General features: G+C 41.7%; 1 protein-coding gene across 2 annotated transcripts in view; it reads right to left on the bottom strand.

Moving 5' to 3' along the window:
- LOC132406975 (TSC22 domain family protein 2-like) overlaps positions 1 to 20046 on the bottom strand; it is a 90787-nt gene extending 70741 nt beyond the window's left edge. Inside the window, exon 1 of one of the 2 annotated variants that reach the window (XM_059993152.1) lies at positions 16863 to 20046. In XM_059993152.1, the coding sequence (XP_059849135.1) occupies positions 16863 to 18730 (1868 nt within the window). In that variant the 5' untranslated portion in view covers positions 18731 to 20046. The remainder of the gene's footprint in view (positions 1 to 16862) is intronic. The other variant, XM_059993159.1, reaches the window with a different exon arrangement.
- Positions 20047 to 20309: the final 263 nt, after the last annotated feature.

Genomic DNA, 20309 nt, shown 5'->3' on the forward strand with positions numbered 1-20309 from the left:
CCTTTCACCCATCCGTGCATCGTCTGTAAACTTGGTCACAAAGCCATCAATTCCATCATCTAAATTGCTGGCTTATAACATGAAACGAAACTGTCCCAATACCAACCCCTGGAGAACACTCATCACCAACAGATAACCAAAACAGGCCCTTTTATTCTGTCTCTGCCTGCTGCCAATCAACCAATTTTCTACCTATGCTAGTTATCTTTTCTGTAATACCACGAACCCTTATTTTGTTAAGCAGCCTCATGTGCAGCACCTTGTCAAAGGCCTTCTGAAAATCCAAGTAAACAACATTCACTGACTCTGTCTATCTTGCCTGCTATTTCCTCAATGAATTCCAATAGGCTTGTCAGACAATATTCCCCCTTAAAGAAACCATGCTGACTTTGTCCTACTAAATCATGTGGATGAATGAGTTGGCACCAGAAACGTGGTGTCCCTTATAGACTGCCCCCAGCATTAGCTTGGGCAATGGTGGTCATTGATACATTTCTCTTCGTGTTTTGATGCAAATGTGACAAATAAAGCTAATCTATAAATCACGTTTTCTTTAATGGACTGATATAAATATAATTCATACAAGTCATTCAATATACGTAAAGCAGAGGACAATCAGCTCTTGATAAGTAAGGGCATCAAAGGTTACAGTGAGAAGGCAAAATGGGGTTGAGAGGGATAACAAATCAGCCATGATGGAATGGTAGAGCAGACTCGATAGGCCGAATGGCCTGATTCTGCTCTTGTGATTCTCTGTCAGAATCAGAAAATGCAAGCTATTTTCATCAGGAGAGAAGGCAGAGATAGATGTGTTGAACAAGGAGAATGTTTGTAATGGGTCACCAGCACATTAAGCTTCTTGGTCAGTGTAATGAATTTTAAAGGGCAAGGTGCCAGGGGTAAGACTTATAAAAATACAATTACAATAAAACAACATGGTTTTGGCCCAAAATGTCAATGGCATTTTTGTCTATAGATGCTGTCTGGCCTGCTGAATTACTCCAGCATTTTGTGTGTTACTTGGATTTCCAGCATCGGCAGATTTTCTCATTTTTGGAAAACACTAGAACTATGCAGGAATTATTGATGGAAAGAGAAAGTAAAGTTTCATTTGCGAGGCCCTTCCTCAGGCCTGAGAAATAAATGTTCCTACCCAGAGCATTCCACGCACCTAGAACTGCGTAAAAAAAACCCTTAACCCTGACAACCGCCTATAGTTTCTTCCAATCACCTTTACCCACTTTTGCCCTGGCTATCTACTCAATCTATATCTCTCATCTTGTACTCCTAACAGGTCACTTCCCATCCTTTGCTTCAAAGACAAAAGCTCTAGCTCGCTCAACATATATGCCTATAACATGCTTGCACAGCTGGCAACTCGCCCAATGGGAATAGAGGTAGATTCAATGGTCCTCAGCAGCCAAGCAGGGTTAATGGGATTGCAACCTTGGTATATGGGCTCTGAAACCTTGTTGTATTACTGTTATAGTCCTACACATTACAGTGCTTCTTCAGACCTGTGCTAGTTTAAGGGGCTAACCACTAGTGATGGAACATGCTCTTAACAGTCCTATCAAGTGACAATTATCACCAATGTCCAGACAGTGTTCCATCAAAGTTCCCCAGACTGCATAAATTGTAGATGGTTGAAACAAAACTCATGTAAAACTGAAGTCAATGAAGATTAAATGAGAAACATTCCGGTGACCCCCTTCCCACCCCCAGAATATCACTATACGAGTTCCTCAGGAAAGCATCTCCGAGTAAATCGTTGTCAACTGCTTCAATGCTCTCCCATCATGAGGAGAGAGTGGGGGGGAATTAGCTACTGTCTGCAAACTGATCAATTCCAATTGTCAGTACTTAGTAAACAAAGCAGCAAACACTTACGGCAGAAGAACGAGACAACATTCAGACACAAGCTGATAAGCAGTACTTTAACACCTCGAAGAAGAGTATGGCATTACCACGTCCCATACCAACTAAAACCCTCAAGGGCTTTTGGATGGAGGGGACTAAGGATCACTACACTCCCGAAAGTAGAGTAGGTCAGTGGTTGAGTACTGTGATGCAAGTAGGCACAGTAACAGTGGTTAGCACAATACTATATAGTACCAGTGGCCTGGGTTCATTTCCCATTGCTGTCTGTAAGGAGTTGGTACATTCTCACTGCGAGTTTCCTCCGGGTGATCCTGTTCCCCCCCAACAATCTGAAGACATACCAGAGGGCAAGTTAATTGGCCATTAGAAATTGTCACTTGATTAGGCCAGAGTTAAACTGGAGGTTACTGAGTGGTGCGGCTCCTCACTATCTCTCAATAGTTTAGGAGAATGGAGTGTCACAGATGGGAGTAAAATTCAATTTTTTCATCATCTAACAATGTCAGTGAAACCCACATTGTCACTATGGTGACTGGGTAAAAAAAAATTTAACTCTGAGGATGGGTAAGTATGTAGGGGATTAGTGGAGCAAGAAACTGACTGAGATAAGCTGGCATTAAATTAGAGCCTTTGCCATTTGATCCATGTATAGTTAAACATAAACTCAATGTAACATTTAGTATTAGAATTAAGTTTGCCTTTCGTCTATACGTATTGGCTTCGAAATTCAATATGAATTAGAAGCAAGAGGAAACTATCTGGATCTTTCAGCCTATTCACCCATTTAATAACATCCTGAATGATCTCATTACAGTATAATCTTAATGTGAATGCTTATACCTGCAGTAACCTTTCACTGAAGAATTAATGTATTTCTGCCTTAAATATATTCCATGACTCTGCTCTCAACATTCTTATCGAAATGGAGAAGACTCACAGACCTTAGCTTCAATTGGTGGCCTACATTTTTTCAATATTGATTCCTAGTTCTAGGGCAACACAAAATGCTGGAGGAACTCAACAGGTCCAGTACCATTAATGGATAGAAATAAACAGTTGACATTTTGGGCTGAGACCCTTCATCAAGACTGGTCTTGGTGAAGGATCCTAATAAAGAGTGGATCTCAGCTTTATTCCTCTCTACAGATGCTGCCTCCACCTGCTGAGATCATTCACCATTTTATGTACATTGCTCTAGATTTCTGTTTGATTCCTCCTCCAGATGGTTTCACAAGAGATCGGATCCTCTCCGCGCCACCGTGTAAGCCCTGAGAGAAGCGGTTCCCAACTTGGTGCGCTCCCGGTCAATGGAAGGGTCCATGGCATAAAAAAAGTTGGGAACCCCTTTCCTAGAGGATTTTACAAGTCCCTAGCACTCCCCCACCCCCCAACCCACCCACAAAAGACAACACTGGTTTGGTGCAAAATAAACCCCATCCCACTTTTCACACTTTCCCCAAACTCACATTCAACTTAAAAGAAAATAAAATCATTGAGATTTTAGCCAATGATCACTGAAGGGGAAGTACCCAAAAAAATTTCTACAGCATTTTTTAAACCCAATGACTAATACACACCCTTCCTATGGATTTAAAGTATAAACACTACGCTAAGACTACCGGGAGCTCAAAAAAAAATGGAAGTGTTTTGGGTCCAGATAGTTTCAAATTTCTGCTGTAATTAATCCAAAACTACAATGTACTTAAAAGCCACATGAATTCAATTCAAATCATTAACAAATAAACATGCATGGACTAAAACAGTATAGCATAGAAACAGGCCCTTCACTCCACTTGTGTCAATGCTAACCATGATGCCAAACTAATTCCATCTGCCTGGATGTTGTCGATCTCTCTACTCCCTGGCTATTCATCTGCCTGTCTAAATGTTGCTATACTGCTTTAGCCACCTCCTCTAGCAGTTTGCTTGAGACACTTGCTCAAGAACTTTCCTTGCAAATCTCCTTTAAATGCCTCCCCACTTCACATTTCCACCCTAGGATACAGACCATCTATTTGATCGATGCCATATCCATTTAAGCTTGACGTTCCCTTGTACTTACTTTTCATTCCTCAAAAGGAATTTCTCTAAAATTTTTAATCTTGAAACTACCTAGACATGAATTATTTACCTTGATAAACTTGTCTCAAGTTTCAGAATTGCCAATAAAACAGTGCATGTGCCCGCTGTACACTTCTTCAAGATACAAGGCTTTAGATTTGAAGTTCATGGAGCACAGAAAATTAAACATATTTTCCATACTTGCTTTGTCATGGAGTTTAATTTTAGAATCCCATGACAATGACACAGGAACATTCCTCTTTCACATTCAATTCAAATCATTAACATATACAAACAGTACAGCACAGACAACAGGCCTTTCAACCCAATATTTCTGTGCTAACCATGATGCCATTCCCAAAGGTCACTAAAGCAGCTAATTCCATCCTCATCTACCACCATCTAAACAGCTGTTTTAACTTTTCCAAAATATTATTGGTCATATTCAAGCTCATTTGGAAAGAAGTCAGCTACCATCATTTCCCACAGAGCAAAAGTACAAAATAGCTACCCATTAAAATCTGATTTATAAAATGAACTAGCAGTAATTAACTTGAAGGGAATTATTAATGCAGAAGGTTCAACACAAGTAGAGAAGTACTGGATACCTAATGTTTGGTTGAAGCTTTAATTTACATATGACAAATGAGCACTGAGAAGCAATGCAGAATCAGTGGGCTGCCTTCAACATGCAGGAAGTGTCATCTTTGCCAATAATTAGTTCTGCCACAGGAACACCGTGTAGGAGGTAATCAAATATGGTAACACAATCAAGGAGAAGTCCCACTTACAATGACACCATTGCATTTTTAGCTCAAACGATGACTGACCGGGGCAAACCCGCCCTGGAAGAACACAGGTCATATCCACCTATTCAACTGGATGCAAAAATCCTTTGTCATTTATTCAAAGATAGCAAGGTGTACGCTCCTGGCCAACACTAGTCCCTCAACAAAAACATACCTCAGACTATAATTTTATTGCAGTTAAGATACTTTAAGGTTTGATAAGACACTGTTAGATCATCATGGCCTGATGGTGGCATAAAGTTAAAAACACAAGATTGAAAATAGATTAGTACATAATTAGAAAATAATAATTAGTACTTCCGGGGGGCGGGGGAATGTCCTGGATATCAACTCCAATCAATTCAAGTTTTTCCACACAAGCTGAAATTAATTATTTTCCATAGATGCTGCCTGAGCTGCTGAGTTCCTCCAGCATTGTGTGTTATACTCTGGATTACCAGCATTTGCAAAATCTGTGTTTGGAATTAATTTCCAGTGGGATTTATATGGAAGATATGTTAATCAGTACTGGAACAAAAGACTATGTTGAAATGTCCTAATATTTTGTAATTTGATGCTACTGCTGCCACGAATATTTGTCACATTTTTCCTATACCAAATTATACACAAGCAAGATTGGAAATTAACTAAATACTGCCTTCAGTTCGGTTTTAAACAGCAGGAAAATTTAGCCAAAAACGAAATAGCATAGAGTTCAAGCTGCATTGCAGATGCAACAGGAAAGCAGAGAACAGTAAGTACTGCAGAGCATAGGAAAACCATGAACCAGTCATGGTCGCAGAATAACAATGGATAAGGAAAGCTTAGTTCATCCACATTAACAATCCCAGTATTAAAACAGACTTCACTACCTTAACTTGCAATTCAAAGCATTAATTTGCTCTGCAATAAAGCCAGCTTCAAGGTTGCCTTTCACTAGTTTGAACATACGACCATCACATAATTTACTGCATTTTGCTTTCCTACAGATTTGAACTCAGGTGCTCGTTTCAAAATGGCACCATTTGGCCCAGTATTAAGCAGTCCAAGTATACTACTTTCTTAATTCTCTACCGTCATGGTTTTCCTTTATAAATGTTAAGGACATGCAAAACTCAGCTGCAGGCATCCTAACACATACCAAATCCTATTCAGCCTTCACCTACGTACTCGTTATTCTACATTTACTCCAGATTGAGCAAACACTCAAGATAAAAGCTCTCGGCCTGGAACATCAGCTCCTTATTCATCTTCTTAGATGCTGGCTGACTCTTTAGATATCTCCATATTTCTTATGTTCTCCAGCATTTTGTGTGTCACTCAGGAAGAAAATTTGCACTTGGGTTCAAATCTCTCCATCCCCTAATCCCTACTTCAGCACTCTCCAGATCCACAATTATCTGGGATAACTGTATCTCATCCCTACTGGCATGCTATTATCACCAAATTTAATTGATCTATCAGACACACACTTTATTTGGTACACCTGCTCGTTCATGCAAATCGAATCAGCCAATCATGTGGCAGCAACTCAATGCATAACAGCATGCAGACATGGTCAAGAGGTTCAGTTGTAACGAGATGGGAAGATATGTGATCGAAGTTACTTTGACTGAGGAATGATTATTAGCGCCAGATGGGGTAGTTTGAATATCTCAGAAGCTGCTGATCCCCTGGGATTTTCATGCACAAGAGTTTCTTTGAGAATGGTGTGAAAACAAAAAAAAAAATCCAGTGAGCTGCAGTTCTGCAGAGGGAAAATATCTTGTTAATGAAAGAGTCAGGGGAGAATGGCCAGACTGGTTCAAGGTGACAGGAAGGCGACAGTAACTAAATAACAGTGGTGTGCAGAACAGCATCTCTGAATGCACAATACATCAAACTCTGAGGTGGATGGGCTACACCAGCTAAAGACCACAGTTATTTTATGAGGTACAGGAGTTACCTAATAAAGTGACCACTGAGTGTAGGCATCTTCACCATCAGTTGCCAAACACCTCCCCAATCCCTTCTACCTGCTTTAAATGTTACTACTCTTTCACCAAAATTTTGGTCCTTTCCCAATTCCTCTGTAAGAGGCTGTGTCAACTTCTATTTTGTCATGCTCATGTGGAGTACCTTACATTAAAGGCTCTAAATAAATACAAGTTGTTGCCGCTGTACACTATCCAGGCTTAAGTGAACCCCTTGAATACTGGCAAACACAAAATCTGAAGTGTGGCACAACACCCCTGAATTCTTTTATTTGCATTACAATTACACTTCCTGCCAAGCACTCACTTTTATTTGGAGTCTGGTGCCAGTTGGGCTGTATCATTTCTTCCTCTTTCCCATTCAAGTTGCTAACAAAAGTGGGGAACAAAAGCAATAGTTGATTTTCAACTGGAATTCTCCTCTAAAGACAGTTCCAATCCATGTTGAAGATCTGCAAATGCACTAGCCCCAAGCGGTTTGCATCTTAAGTTATTTTAGTACCCACCCAAAAGTCCCACTGTGAATTTCTGTATTGAGAATTCAAAACTAATGTTAAAAATCAAAATCAGATTTATTACCACTGACATGAAATGTTTTTTTGTTTTATTAGCAAAACAATGCAAGACAACAATTACTGCAAATTAAAAATTACATAGTGTAAAAGAGAAATAGCAAGATATGGATTATATAAAAATCTGTTGGCAGAGGGGAAGGTGGTCCTGAAATGGTTCTAAATCTAAATCCAAAAGGCAGCCTGTCTGTAGTCAACATCAAATCAAAAATCAAACCACAGTAAACATAACAGCCTATTTGCAATGGTGACCTATCAGTAACGATTCAGAACAAATTACAAAACTTATTGTTCCGTGTGAAATGCCAGAGTGAAGCAGTACTATCCATTTTATTTGGCTCTAAAAGAATTAAAATACAAGAAAGTTACCTGCTCAGTAAGCACCTCAGTGATTTAAATGTTCATTAAATAAACTACACACTTGTTAAATGAGTTAACTACCCTCCACTTTAAATTCACCAAGACAAAATGCAGAAGCTAATGAAACCATTTTTTTTGTACACTGAAGCATTGGTCAATTCTTAAAAGTACTTTCAAGAATCTAACAAATTTCTTTCTTGCTGAATCCACACCTGCTTTTCTTCAGGTATTGGGCACAGTACAGAGAATAAATGCAGAAAAGGGCAAAGTCATCACATGCTACGGTACTGTTGTCTGGGCTATAGTACCTTTTGCAACTCAACACTAAATAGCTTACTGGAATACCAGGTATAATAAAAAATATTCAGGTTACAAATTTCAAAATTAATAGTAAATGACTAAATATAGACTAATACTAAATATTCAGACAATGATAATGTATATTTGACGAAGTCTAATGAATCTATGGACAACTGCTTTAAATTTAATTTCTCTAATAGTGACAGCCCAGTTTTCTAACCATTGTGATTCTGTTGAGCTTCCTCAAATAGGATTGGTTTATAAATCCAAACTACTGAATAGACAAACAGACCAATGCAATAAAAAAGGTACAAATCAACGAAGACCATGAAGATGCTAGGTTAATGATACATAAGAATACAGTGCAAATAATATCAGACGTTCTGGCATGGGGACTAAGTACTAAATCGGAATTGCTTCTTACAGGTCACGATGAGCAGTGTAAAATGTTAACAAATTAATCAGTTAATATTCACAGCAAAATCAAATGTGGCTAGGTACTAGATTCAAATTGACCAACTTTAAAAATAATAGAACAGGCTGAACTTAATACATTTTATAAATTTCCAAATGACTTGCAATATTCACAGCATATCTCTGCAGTAGACAAACTTGCCTTACTTAAAACTAAACTGCAGCAAAGTGGCATCATTCCAGGCTGTGTTGGAGTCCAGTGTTGGGCTTATCTGACTCAGAAGATGCCTTTTAAGTTTTATAAACTTGCCATTTTATAATGGTATTGGAATCTTCTAAGGCAATGATATCTGAAGGATTATTCTCCAATCAAAATGGTTCAATTTGCAAATGTCTTTGTCATTTTCCATCCAACAGCTTGTGGGTTCAGAAGAGTTCATCTAAACAAGTGGAATTTACAGACTGAAGGCAAGAGCTAAATAGTAATTGAAATTGTCAGGTGCCATATTTCAGTCTGGAAATTCATGAACAACTGTTATTTAACTTCTTCCACATACATCATGAATCTAAGCTAAGCTCAACCCAGCTACAATTTGATGAAGGGACAATGTACAAACATAAAATTGGGATCAAACTTTTCTATTCGAGGTCAGAATAGACTTGTTTAGGTTAAAATTTCAAATTGTTTAAGAATTCACAAATTCATAATGCCACTCTAAAGCAGTTCCTACTACATACCAGTTTTTGAAATCCGTTTTCAATCCTCATGACAGGGGGCCTGATATTTAAAATTGGACAAAGCCAGGATAACAAAATAACCATACAAAATGCCCGAATGACTCAGTAGGTCAGGCAGCCTCTATGGAAAGGAATAATCAGGCATCCTGACAAAGGGTCTCGGCACGGAGCGTCAATGCCAGTTCTGGTGAAGGGCCTTTACCCGAAACATCAATGTCAACCTTGACGAAGGGTCTCAGCCTGAAGTGTTGATGCCAGCCCTAATTAAAGGCCTTTGCCTGAAACATCAATCGTTTATGCAGTTCCATAGACACTACCTGACCTGTTGAGCTTCTCCTGCATTTTGTATGATACTTGGATTTCCAGCATCTGCAGAATCTCTATGTTTATAGTCACTGCCATGTTTTAAACTGCAAACGCTTTGCTCGACAAGACCAATCTGCTCTCATCTCCATCATTAATATTCAAATTCAGCATGTTCAGCCAATCACAAGACTAAGTTTTACAAAAATAATTACTCTAGTTGAGGATCTTGTATTCAAAACATTCAATGCAATTATTCTCACTTGCCACTATTCCTAGTGATGCCTGCCACAAGGTCATTCCAGTGTAATGAACCTAAGCACAAATGTCTGGAAGGATTGCAGCCTCCCTTTCTGGTGGTAGAACACTTATCCTTGGCTCTCTGGAACTCCCTCAGAAACACTCCCACTCGAACCCCAACCTTATACTACTCCTTTGGATTGTCTTTCCTTCTAGATGCTGTGCTGGTTGCTGTAGGCTTCTTTGTCAAACTAATGCATCAAGTGCTGCCAAAGCAGTGAAATACCAAGCCAAAATAAAGTTGCTTAATGTGCAAATGAAAATTGCTTCACCAAGTGTCCTGCAGAACAAAGTCTTTGAGACAGTTGCACAACTCGACGGCGATGTTAAGGCTAGTTTTAAGTAACAAAACTGCTTATGGGTGTTGCCACAGACAACACAAGTAGCTGTTAATCGTAAATTTGACAATCTAGCAAAACACCTGTAGTCCGTAGTATCTAACAGAGGTCCTTGGACTTCTGGCCTTTGGAACATACATTTGCGCAAAAGTCACATTAAATTCTATTAATTCACAAACTATAATAAATCATAAAAACATTGTTTTACTCATGTGCAAATATGTCAATGTAGCAAATAATCCTAAAGGTGCCACAAGAACGATTAAGAAAAATTTGGAGGTAATAAGATGAAAAAACTTAGTCAAAAACAAAGGGACTCTCAAAACAGCAAAGAGCAGGAAAGGCAGAGATGGGGAAGGAGTTTTAACTAGCAACTGAGAAGTATTTGAAAAGTGGGATGAATTGGAGCACAGATATCCTGGCTGACATGGTTCAAGGAGGATTTTGGAGAAAGGGAAAGGCAAATCAAGAAAGGGACTTCAAAATTCATGACAGTAGAATATGCTTTGGTTCAGCCCCAGCAGATGTAAAGGAATGGGTCAAGATTTCAGCTGGAAACAGGGCAGCATCGGATGATGCTATGGAGACAAGTTTAGTGATGGCACAGATCTGGTGCATAGCTCATCCAGTTGGGCCATCATATCAAGAGTTAGAATTGAACCTTCGAATGTTTTCGATCCTGGCAGCTAGAAAATAGACTAAAAATGATTTTTATTGCTCCAATATTCACTGGAAACTTGTATTCAACCTGGTACTAGAGTTTGGGCAAACAGCTTGACAAATTAGGAGCAGAAAGGGAGATCAAGGAAGATGGTTGTGAAATGAAAAGGTTATTGCTAAAGCTACAACCTTAACAACAAACAAGACTAGAAAACGCCACGGAAAGTTCCTTAAAGAATACCAGAAGAAAGCGTTGGGAACAGGAAGGCGGCCATTACATAAGATTCTTCACAAACAAAGGAGCCAGGTTAAATTAAAAAAAACTACAAAGAACAATCTGAAACAAGTAGAGCAGTGAAACTCTTCACAGCAACCTTACTCTTCTAAAAGGAATTATATTTGCAGGACCTTCCACTAGAAGCAATGATAAATTTTATAAATAAGTTCTTTAGCAGAACTCCACTGAAACAGCAACACATTTTAAGGAAGCACATATAAAACATAGGAGCTGAATTAGGCCAGTTGTCCTATTGAGTCTATTTGGCCATTCAATCATGGCTGATTTATTACCCCTCTGAACTTCATTCTCCTGTCTTCTCCCTGTAACCTTTGAAGCCCTTACTCATCAAGAACCTATCAACCTCTGCTTCAAATACATCTAATGATTTGGTCTCCAAAGTTGTCTTTAGCAATGAATTCCACAGATTCTACACCCTCTGGCTAAAGAAATTCCTCATCTCCATTCTAAAGGATTTCTTTGTATTCTGAGGCTGTGCCTTTTGGTCCGAACACCCCCCCCCCCCCCCCGACTATAGGAATCATCTTCTCCACATCCATTCTATCTAAGCATTTCAAAATTCAATAGGTTTCAATAAGATTCCCTCATCCTTCTAAACTCCAGTGGGTACAGGCCCAGAGCCATCAAAATGTTCCTAATATGTTAACCCTTTCACCCCCAAAATCATTCTCCTAAACCTCCTCTGGACCCTTTTGAATGCCAGCACTTCCTTTCTTAGTATGCTACATACGCATTCCTCATCCATGACCAAACACTTCATATTAATATGCACACTTAACTCCGCCAAGGACAGTCCCAGATGTGAAAGGAAGGGAAGGCAAGGGACTAGCAACCCCATCCCATAAAAAAAGGTTCAGAAACACCAACAGAAGCTCCAAAACCTTACCCTGTGAGAGAAAGAAGTGTTGCCTAGAAGACACCTGGGGACAACAAAGATTAACACAGGGTAGAGGACTTTGGTGAGCTGCTATCTGCGGACTATGCTTTAGTAGGGATGCTGAGTTTGAATAGTATAATTTCCTTGCATTAACTTGCAATCTGGTTCTTACTTATTGACTTACAGAAAAGGACACAGCATTTACCTAGGGCAACTTAGTTCCAACAACCAAAGTTAAAACAAACCAAACCAATTTAGAACTGTTACCTAGAAATTTCCAACAGAATGTGCAATTAGGTGAATATTCAGAAGTGAGGACTAAGCTAAAGAATGATGGATCCTCTGTAACACAGCCAGCTGACATTCACTATTTAAGTGACAAAGAACAGTTGGCATTGGAGATTGAATCAGCAAGGGGAGAAGGGGATGAAAACTGGACAGTGGGATTGGAAAGAGAAAGACAGCACTAGTTCCAGGAATTTTGGATGGACTTATCACCAGAAGTGGCCATAAAATTCAGAAAAAACTTAACTTCAAAGTGAAAAAGAACAAATTTTTCCAGGCCACCCATGATCAGATATGAATCCTTTATGAGTACACAGTAATGTTTACATTCCTTCCTTAAAAAATATTATCCGAGACTTTTGAATCAACCCCTTACAGATGAAAGGCAAAAACATAATTTCTAAAAAATTGTGACCATGCTTTATTTTCCAGAGATGTTCGATGTCAAACTGACAATGCATTTTGTGCACTGCTGGTAATTTATAGAAATTACTCCACTTAGTAACTTCTAACTGGAAGATATAAATAGGCCAGAGATTTTCATGAACACTCTGCATTTGTTAGAGTGGCTTCACAATTGCAACCATCCAATGTAATCTTGGAATGCAGCCCAGAGTTCACGGAGGCTATTGAGCTCCATAAAATTATCTATACCATATCCTTATCTCCATGTGTTGTATCTGCCAGACGATAGCAGCTATTCAGACATACATTTCACAATTGAAATGACTGATGCACATAACTGCTGTAAAATGTAAACCTTAAGTTTACAACCTTATAACCTCTAACTAGGATGAGAATAAGAAATAGCACTTCCCTTGGGGGAATAAGATGATATACAGTACCTTCCTTTGCCTGAGATTGCACCACATTCAAGATATGCAATTGTTTCCATTTCAGAAAAAGTTACAGCAGGGAAAGTACTGGCCAAGACAATACCACTGGCTCCTGTCTCAGAGAATGGCACCGCATGACCTTCAGTATTCACAAAATAGAAAAAGCAGTGTTTTATCCACAATTTGCTGTCCCAAACCAAAAAAATTATTCTATGCACAAGCTTAAATGACCAAAAACAGGTTCTTCAATATCTCCCCTCTCATTCTCACTAAATTAACACACTCCGAACACAATAATACATTCAGTGAAAGGAAACCTATTACTAATAACTAAGATCTGTACCTTGTTTCAGTAAACTGACTACACTAATCATTTTGATGCAACTCAAAATTACTTCTTAAACATTGTTTACATTCTTCTATAGATAGTGCAAAGTTTATATATTTACACCAAGCTACACCTTGGGTTTATCAGATGTAGTCAAAACTACCAAAAGCCTAGAACATGCTGGGGTACTTAACGAAGGACAGAGTCCATGGACCTGTGAAGGTATTCCAACGTTGGTGACCTCTCTCAAGTAAAATCAAACAAGTAAGGAAGCTGGATTCTTACACTATCCATTGCACTAAGCAGTCGTACTCTCCAATGCTGACACACCGTGATTGCAATGTACTGTAATTTACTTGCCTGGGTTACTCAACAGCACTTCAAAAACCAACGAACTCCAACACAGGAAAGATGACGGCAGAAGGCAGAGGGGCCTAGCACTCCCTGCCAACTCAAGCTGCACAAAATCCTGACTTGGAAATACATTTAGTGGACACTTTATTAGGTGTCTCCTGTAGCTGAAGTGTCCAAAGTGTATGCTCATGGGTCTTCTGCTACTGTAGCGCATCCATTCCAGGTTTAACGTGTTGATCATTCAGAGATGCACTTCTGCACACCACTGTTGTGATGCATGATTATTTGAGTTAGTGTGACCTCACTGTCAGCTTGAATCTGTCTGGTCATTCTCCTCTGCACTCTCTCATTAATAAGCAACACATACAAAATGCTGGAGGAACTCAGCAGGCCAGGCAGCATCTATGGAAAAAAGTACAGTCGATGTGTCAGGTTGAGACCCTTCTCCAGTCCTGCCAAAGGGTCTCAGCCATAAATGTCAACTGTAATTTTTTGCTCACAGACACTGCCTGGCCTGCTGAGTTCCTCCAACATTTTGTGTCTGTTGCTTGGAATTCCTGCATCTGCAGATTTTTTATTGTCTGTCCGTAACAAGGCATTTATTCCCACAGAACTGCCACTTGCTTACATTTTCTGCACCATTCTCTGTGAAGTCTAGTGACTGTTGAGAATGAAAATCCCAAGAGCTCTGAGATACTCAAAACACCCCATCTGGCACCAACAAATCATTTCAGTCAGTCACTTAGATCACATAGCTTCCCCATTCTGATATTTGGTATGAAAAATCCGAACCTCAACCATTTCTGTATGCTTTTATGTAGTGAGTTGCTGTCACATGATTGGCTGACTAGATATTTGCATGAACGAGCATTTACCTAATAAAGTGGCCACTGAATGCATACCACTATTTCTTCAGCATCACAGTTTAAACATAGGAAATGCCTAACCAAGCACTGTGAAGTGTATTCAAGAGGACTGCATGTTGCTCATCGGCACTTTCAAAAGGAATTGCTAATATACATTTATCTTCCCTAAACACTCACAATCCTGAAACAAGTGCAAATTAAAAAAGACAATACTAGTCTCCCAAAAAATTTTTTTCTCGCTTATCTGCTAAATTGTTTCGCAGTTTTAAAGCAACACTGCTTTAAAGACTATAGTAATAATTGATTACAACTTAATAAATTACAATATACCAATTACCCTTTTCCAATGGACATATGCAAAACAAGGGTTCTTACCAAAACTGCACGGCTGTTTTAATGCCAGCAGACAGCTTAACTAGGTCAGAAGACCAACTATTAGCAATTCTTTAGTTTTATAGATATTCAAAATCCAGTGCATATATGTTTGTACACAGAACACATCTGATACAACTGAAGTTTGCCCTTCACTGGTTCATCCTGTTTTGAATGAGTATTGGCAGTCAAAGTACAATTTTACTCCAGAAATAATACTTCTCCCAAACCAGACAAGTCTGTTAATTATGGAGGTCTGTTAAAAACTATGTCACTTTTCTCTGCACATACAAGCCAATGGCGCTGAAAATTAACACCTTAGTTGAATGCACTAAAAGTGGGTAACCACAACTGGTAACCCAACAGCATACTGGCAGTCTGTTAATGACTAGAAATATGGAAGATCACAGTCATTGCAAAATGAATGAGTCAAAGGCAAAATCCAGACTAAAGATTAGTTCTAAATGTGATAGAGCTAAGAGATGTGAATAAAATTCATTCTTTTTTCTCGTGTGGTGGCAGTGGAATCATCTTATATACATTAAATTTAAATTTTAAATTGCAACAGTAGAAACTTAGAGAATGAGCATGAGAATGGCTTTGGGGTATCTAGGCCTGAAGATCAACGTATTTAAGTGCCTGGTTCAAATGTCTGCTTAAGAAGAACAAAAATGAATTCAGCTAAATTTGAGCCTTAAGAAACTGGTGTTAAAAATTCTAGCACACAACAAATAATCAACTCTTAAACAAAGGCCAAAGTATCACAATATACCAGCAACAAATGAATACAAATTTTAAAACAGATTTTTTTTGTGTTTGATTATCCAAGGTTTATAGATTAATGAATTGTTACCTCAGGCCTAAAGCTTCCTGTTTACTTTTTTGCCATACCATAAGGAACAATTATCAAAAAATGATTCCCTAACCAACAAAAGAAAATGTTCAAAATGAGGTTCATGTATCAGAATCATGCACAATTGTTTAAAATAATGGACAAAATTGAATAAATTATCTTTCTGCAACAAAATGAAATAATGTCAATTACCAGACACTAAAGTCTAGAGAAACCAAACCAAAATCAATACCGTGACACTCAGATGTAGAGTAATGCATCAGAATGTCAGATTAAATTATTGCCATACGAAGTTGCTTAATTAACTAGATACAGCACCATGACCTATATTTAAAATCAGTCTAACAAATTTCAAATTTTAACAGCATAAGATGTTTACATATCAAGTATACCTCACAGAAGCTCTAATAGCTAGATAAATATAAAAATGTTGGATTTTAACCATAACTGTGGTTCATATAGTTATATATATATATATATTACATAGATCAAAGCTTAAATATTTCAATCTAAAAATAACAATAACATTTTTGAAGTGATTTATTCCCTCCACAAGTGAATAAAGTCTTTTTTTAAAGCAAGGCAATATATCTACTGCGCACTCCATGCAATTTCAAACCATAAATGGAATTGGACTTGGCTCTTGAAGAGCCTGGCACCTGCTTGTGTAGACCATCTGATATCAGTCCCAAAAGGTGGTCATTAGACAAGATTCACTGTGATAATCAATTTCCTGGATCTCTCCTCAATCAACATAGGCACAAAATGCTGCTAGTTCATTTCAGAACAAGACATCTTTGATCCCTTGTCTTTGCGGTTTAAGTCAGGTGGCAGCGTTAGGTACTAAATCTGCCTCTACATATCCCAAAGGGAAAACAAAGCATTCCCACTTCTGTAGGCTGGAAAATACAGTGACTAGGCTCAGCTGTGAAGACTTCTATAGACTCACAATCCATCCCCAAACACAATTCATGTAATCCTGAACAATCAGAGTACTGGTACACATGAAATCACAGCCCAACACAAATAGGTAAACATTACATTTTCATTCAACATAGTATCCTGATACAATAAGAACAAGTGTTTATTCAGAGAATAACCATACCTGTCTTCATCTCCATCAATTGGTATTGGTATTGAGAACACAGAATTTGTGAGGCTGTTCATTGGACTGGCCACTTGCAAATTTAAAGGGTTACCAAGAATTTCTGGAATTAGAGGCTTCATGAAGGACTTGCTTTCACCAGACTGAGAAGTCTGAAGTACAAGCTGTTCTGAATTCCGTCTCTCCTCTAGGTGACCTGTACCTTGCTGTGTCTGAAACAGGTTGGTCTGTGACATGATTGAAGATAAGTTGATTGAACCTTGCATCACAGGCGGAAGCCCAGGTTGTATTAGCCCAGTACTCCCAGCCATTGGTGTCTGTGTACTTTGCTGGGACTGAACCATGGTTGCTGGAACACTTGGCATTGTAACAGACGCAGCGCACACATTAGGCGTCACACCAGGCACACTTGAAACGCCAGTACTAGGCACATTTTGGATGCCAGCAGCCACAGTGGGTAACCCAGGCACCTGACTGATCATTCCAGGCTGCAGACCCAGAGCCTGATGCTGTTGGGTTAAATGTTGCTGAACACCTGACGACCCCAAACTTGGCTGCTGCAGGATCAGACCCTTTGTAGGACCCTGCCGAGTATTCTGTTTCCCTTGGCCACTCTGACTGTCCAAATCACTGTTCTGGGGTAGCACTGTTGCAACCTGAGATCCACTGCCTGGTGACTGCATGGCTGGTGAAGGACCCTGACTTGTCACATGACCAGCTGGAAGGCTCATAGCCGCAGTGTTCTGAATTACTGTACCTGGCGAAGACTGCTGGATAGTTCCCAGACCCTGCATGGCAGGCAGATGTTGCACGTATTCTGCGTGGCTGTTGGGAACAGTTGATTGAGACGGTAGTAAATGTGGTACGTGAGAAAACTGAAACTGTTTAGCTTGCGAAGCGTGTACATTAGCAGCTACATTAGTCTGGGAGCTTGAGGCGCTGACTGACTGGATGGCCATACCATTAATCCCCGTTTGCAGAGCACTGAGCTGCCCCAAGCTGTTCTGCGAAAGATGTTGCTGAGCGCCCACCGCAGGCGTATAGATTTGAGTGCCGGATGCAGCTTGAGTCACTGGAAGCCCGCTTGGAGGCTGCTGGCCTTTCACGAAACTTTGACTCTGGTGAAGTACATCAGTCTGAGCTAACTGCGCTACCGTGACACTGATGGAAGTGTCAGCCTGGGAATCGGCGACGTGCATGGACTGAACGGAGCTGACCGTGGCGCCCAGGCCACTGTCCCTGTCGGCGCATGACTGCTCCAAGGCAATGCTGCTGCTGCTGGCGTTGGGTCTGATGTTGTCGGCCGACCTTGCCAGCATCGTGCTGTCCGAATCGCGGTCATAAAACTCGGTGCAAATCCACCGTCCCCGGCGGAAAGGCTCGCCCGAGCCGTGGTCCAACTTGATCACCCTGAACCGCGAGGTGCAAGTTACCGCCGGCTGCATGGCCGTCCCTCCGGCGGAGGCGCCGCTCATCGACGCGGAAGCGGTCGGCGTGGGTCCCGAGGCCGTGGCGGGCCCGCTGGCAGGGAGCGGTGCAACCGTCCCGCCGCCTCCTCCTGCCCCCATTGAGGGGAGCCGGCCCCCGAAACTCTCCCGGTCGTGAGGGATGTTGGGCGAGAGCGCCCCGGGGGTGTCCGCCTCACCCACATTGTTGAGGGTCTCGTCGGACGAACTGCGGTCGCACACTTCGGCGTGCTCGTAGTCCGTGGCCCGGGACGATACGTCAAAGATCTCGGAGGAGATGTCCTCGGTGCGGGACTCGTCCGGGTCTTCCAGGCTCTCGGTATCCTCGGTGATGCTGCTGGCCGCCACTTGAGCCGTGGTCACGCTGGTGATCTGGAAACCGCTCTTCTTTTTAACCGGCATCGTGAAACTGTAAGAAATACCTTCAGGACCGCTCCTCTCACCTCGTCTTTCGCCCCTCCGCCGCTCGAAAGCTGGAAACACAACCACGAGTATAAATTCGACGGATCTGCTGTAAGTGTTGCTGAAACACTCTTCTATAACAATTCACAGTCGGTCAGGGAAACCATCTTCTCGTTGCAGTGGAAATATCCCAGCAGAGTGAAAATGATAAATAGGCAAATAAATCTCCGAAAGTCAGTAGGTTGTCCTGTAGGCGAGGGGGTTAAACTGCCCCGCTCTCACACACCTAAAATACTGCGACAGCCGCGGAGAATAACCATGTCTGCTGCTCCTCTCTTGGTTTCGCTCGGATGAGGTGTCTCTCGTCCCGGAGTCCCACTTCTTGCTGCGGCAGCTCGGGCAAAGCGTATGTGGGTGACTCTACAGCTCGTCGTTAGTCACACGGCGCTTTCACCGTCTATCTCACGGGCTGGGCTCCCCTCCCCACCTTCTGGTCCGAGAGGGAAAGGAAGGGGAGGGGAGGAGGAAGGGGTGCAACAGCCGGGCTCCGTGAGCCTGCCCTACCCGGGGTGGAATTCAGCCGCTGCTCTCTCGCTAACTGATCTCTCTTCTCCCCCCAACTAGCAATAAAAAGAATGGAAGGCCGGGCCGGTGTCGCAGATGAAACACCGCCTACCCCACTCCTCCCTCCCCCAGAACTAGAAGCGTCTTCCTCCTCCTCCTCCTATCCGGGGACAGGGGAACTCAGGGGCCCCCGGCTGACTGGACTGGAGGGAGGGAGGGCGAGCCGGCCGGCCGGCGAGCGGGGGGGGGGGGGGGGAGTGGACAAGAGTGGGGCAGAAGAAATGGAGGGGGGTAGGTAGGTTCTTGTCCTGACTAGCCGAGCGGTGCCATCGTCCACCACCTCCCTCTGCCGTGCAAATGGGCCGGAGACGGTGTGGAATGGGGAGAGAGGGAGGGAAACGACGGGGTGGTTGAGGAGGGGAACGAGTAAAGTACCTCCCTGCCCGGAGCCAGGGCCTTCACCTCACTCAACCGGACACACGCTGGCTGAACCCACCCACCAACCCCGGCAGCCGCTGCACAGGCCGTTCAGGCGGGGAGAGGAGGTTAGAAACTCGGGGGAGGGAGGGGCTTCTTTATTTATTTATGGTGGGGAGTGGGACAGCAGAGCCCACCCCGCTGACTCTCACGCAGCGACCCGGGTGCAAGCCGGCTGTTTCTCGCCCTCTCCCTCTCTCCCTGCCCCTCTTACTGCAAGATGGCTCGCCGCCTGCCGCACGGCACCCTGGGAACGTCCTCCCGCCCACCCCGCCGCCGTGACGTCATCGCGCAGACGTCCCTTCCTCATTGTGTCCTTTTGGGGCCACGCGTGGCGGGTCCGATTTGGCGCTGGCTGTTGCCTTCTGAGATCATTTCATTCTTATCAATGTACGCATAGCTTTATCATCATCCCTTGACTCACAAGTTGCAACATTTCGATCCTCTATTGTTATTATTTCTTAATAAACTCATTCCCTTAACATTGCTGCCCTTCCCTAATTGTTCCTTAGAATAAAGAATTTTGCAGGTGTTGGGA

This window comes from Hypanus sabinus, chromosome 2 (assembly GCF_030144855.1).
Source record: "Hypanus sabinus isolate sHypSab1 chromosome 2, sHypSab1.hap1, whole genome shotgun sequence".
Taxonomy (NCBI): domain Eukaryota; kingdom Metazoa; phylum Chordata; class Chondrichthyes; order Myliobatiformes; family Dasyatidae; genus Hypanus; species Hypanus sabinus.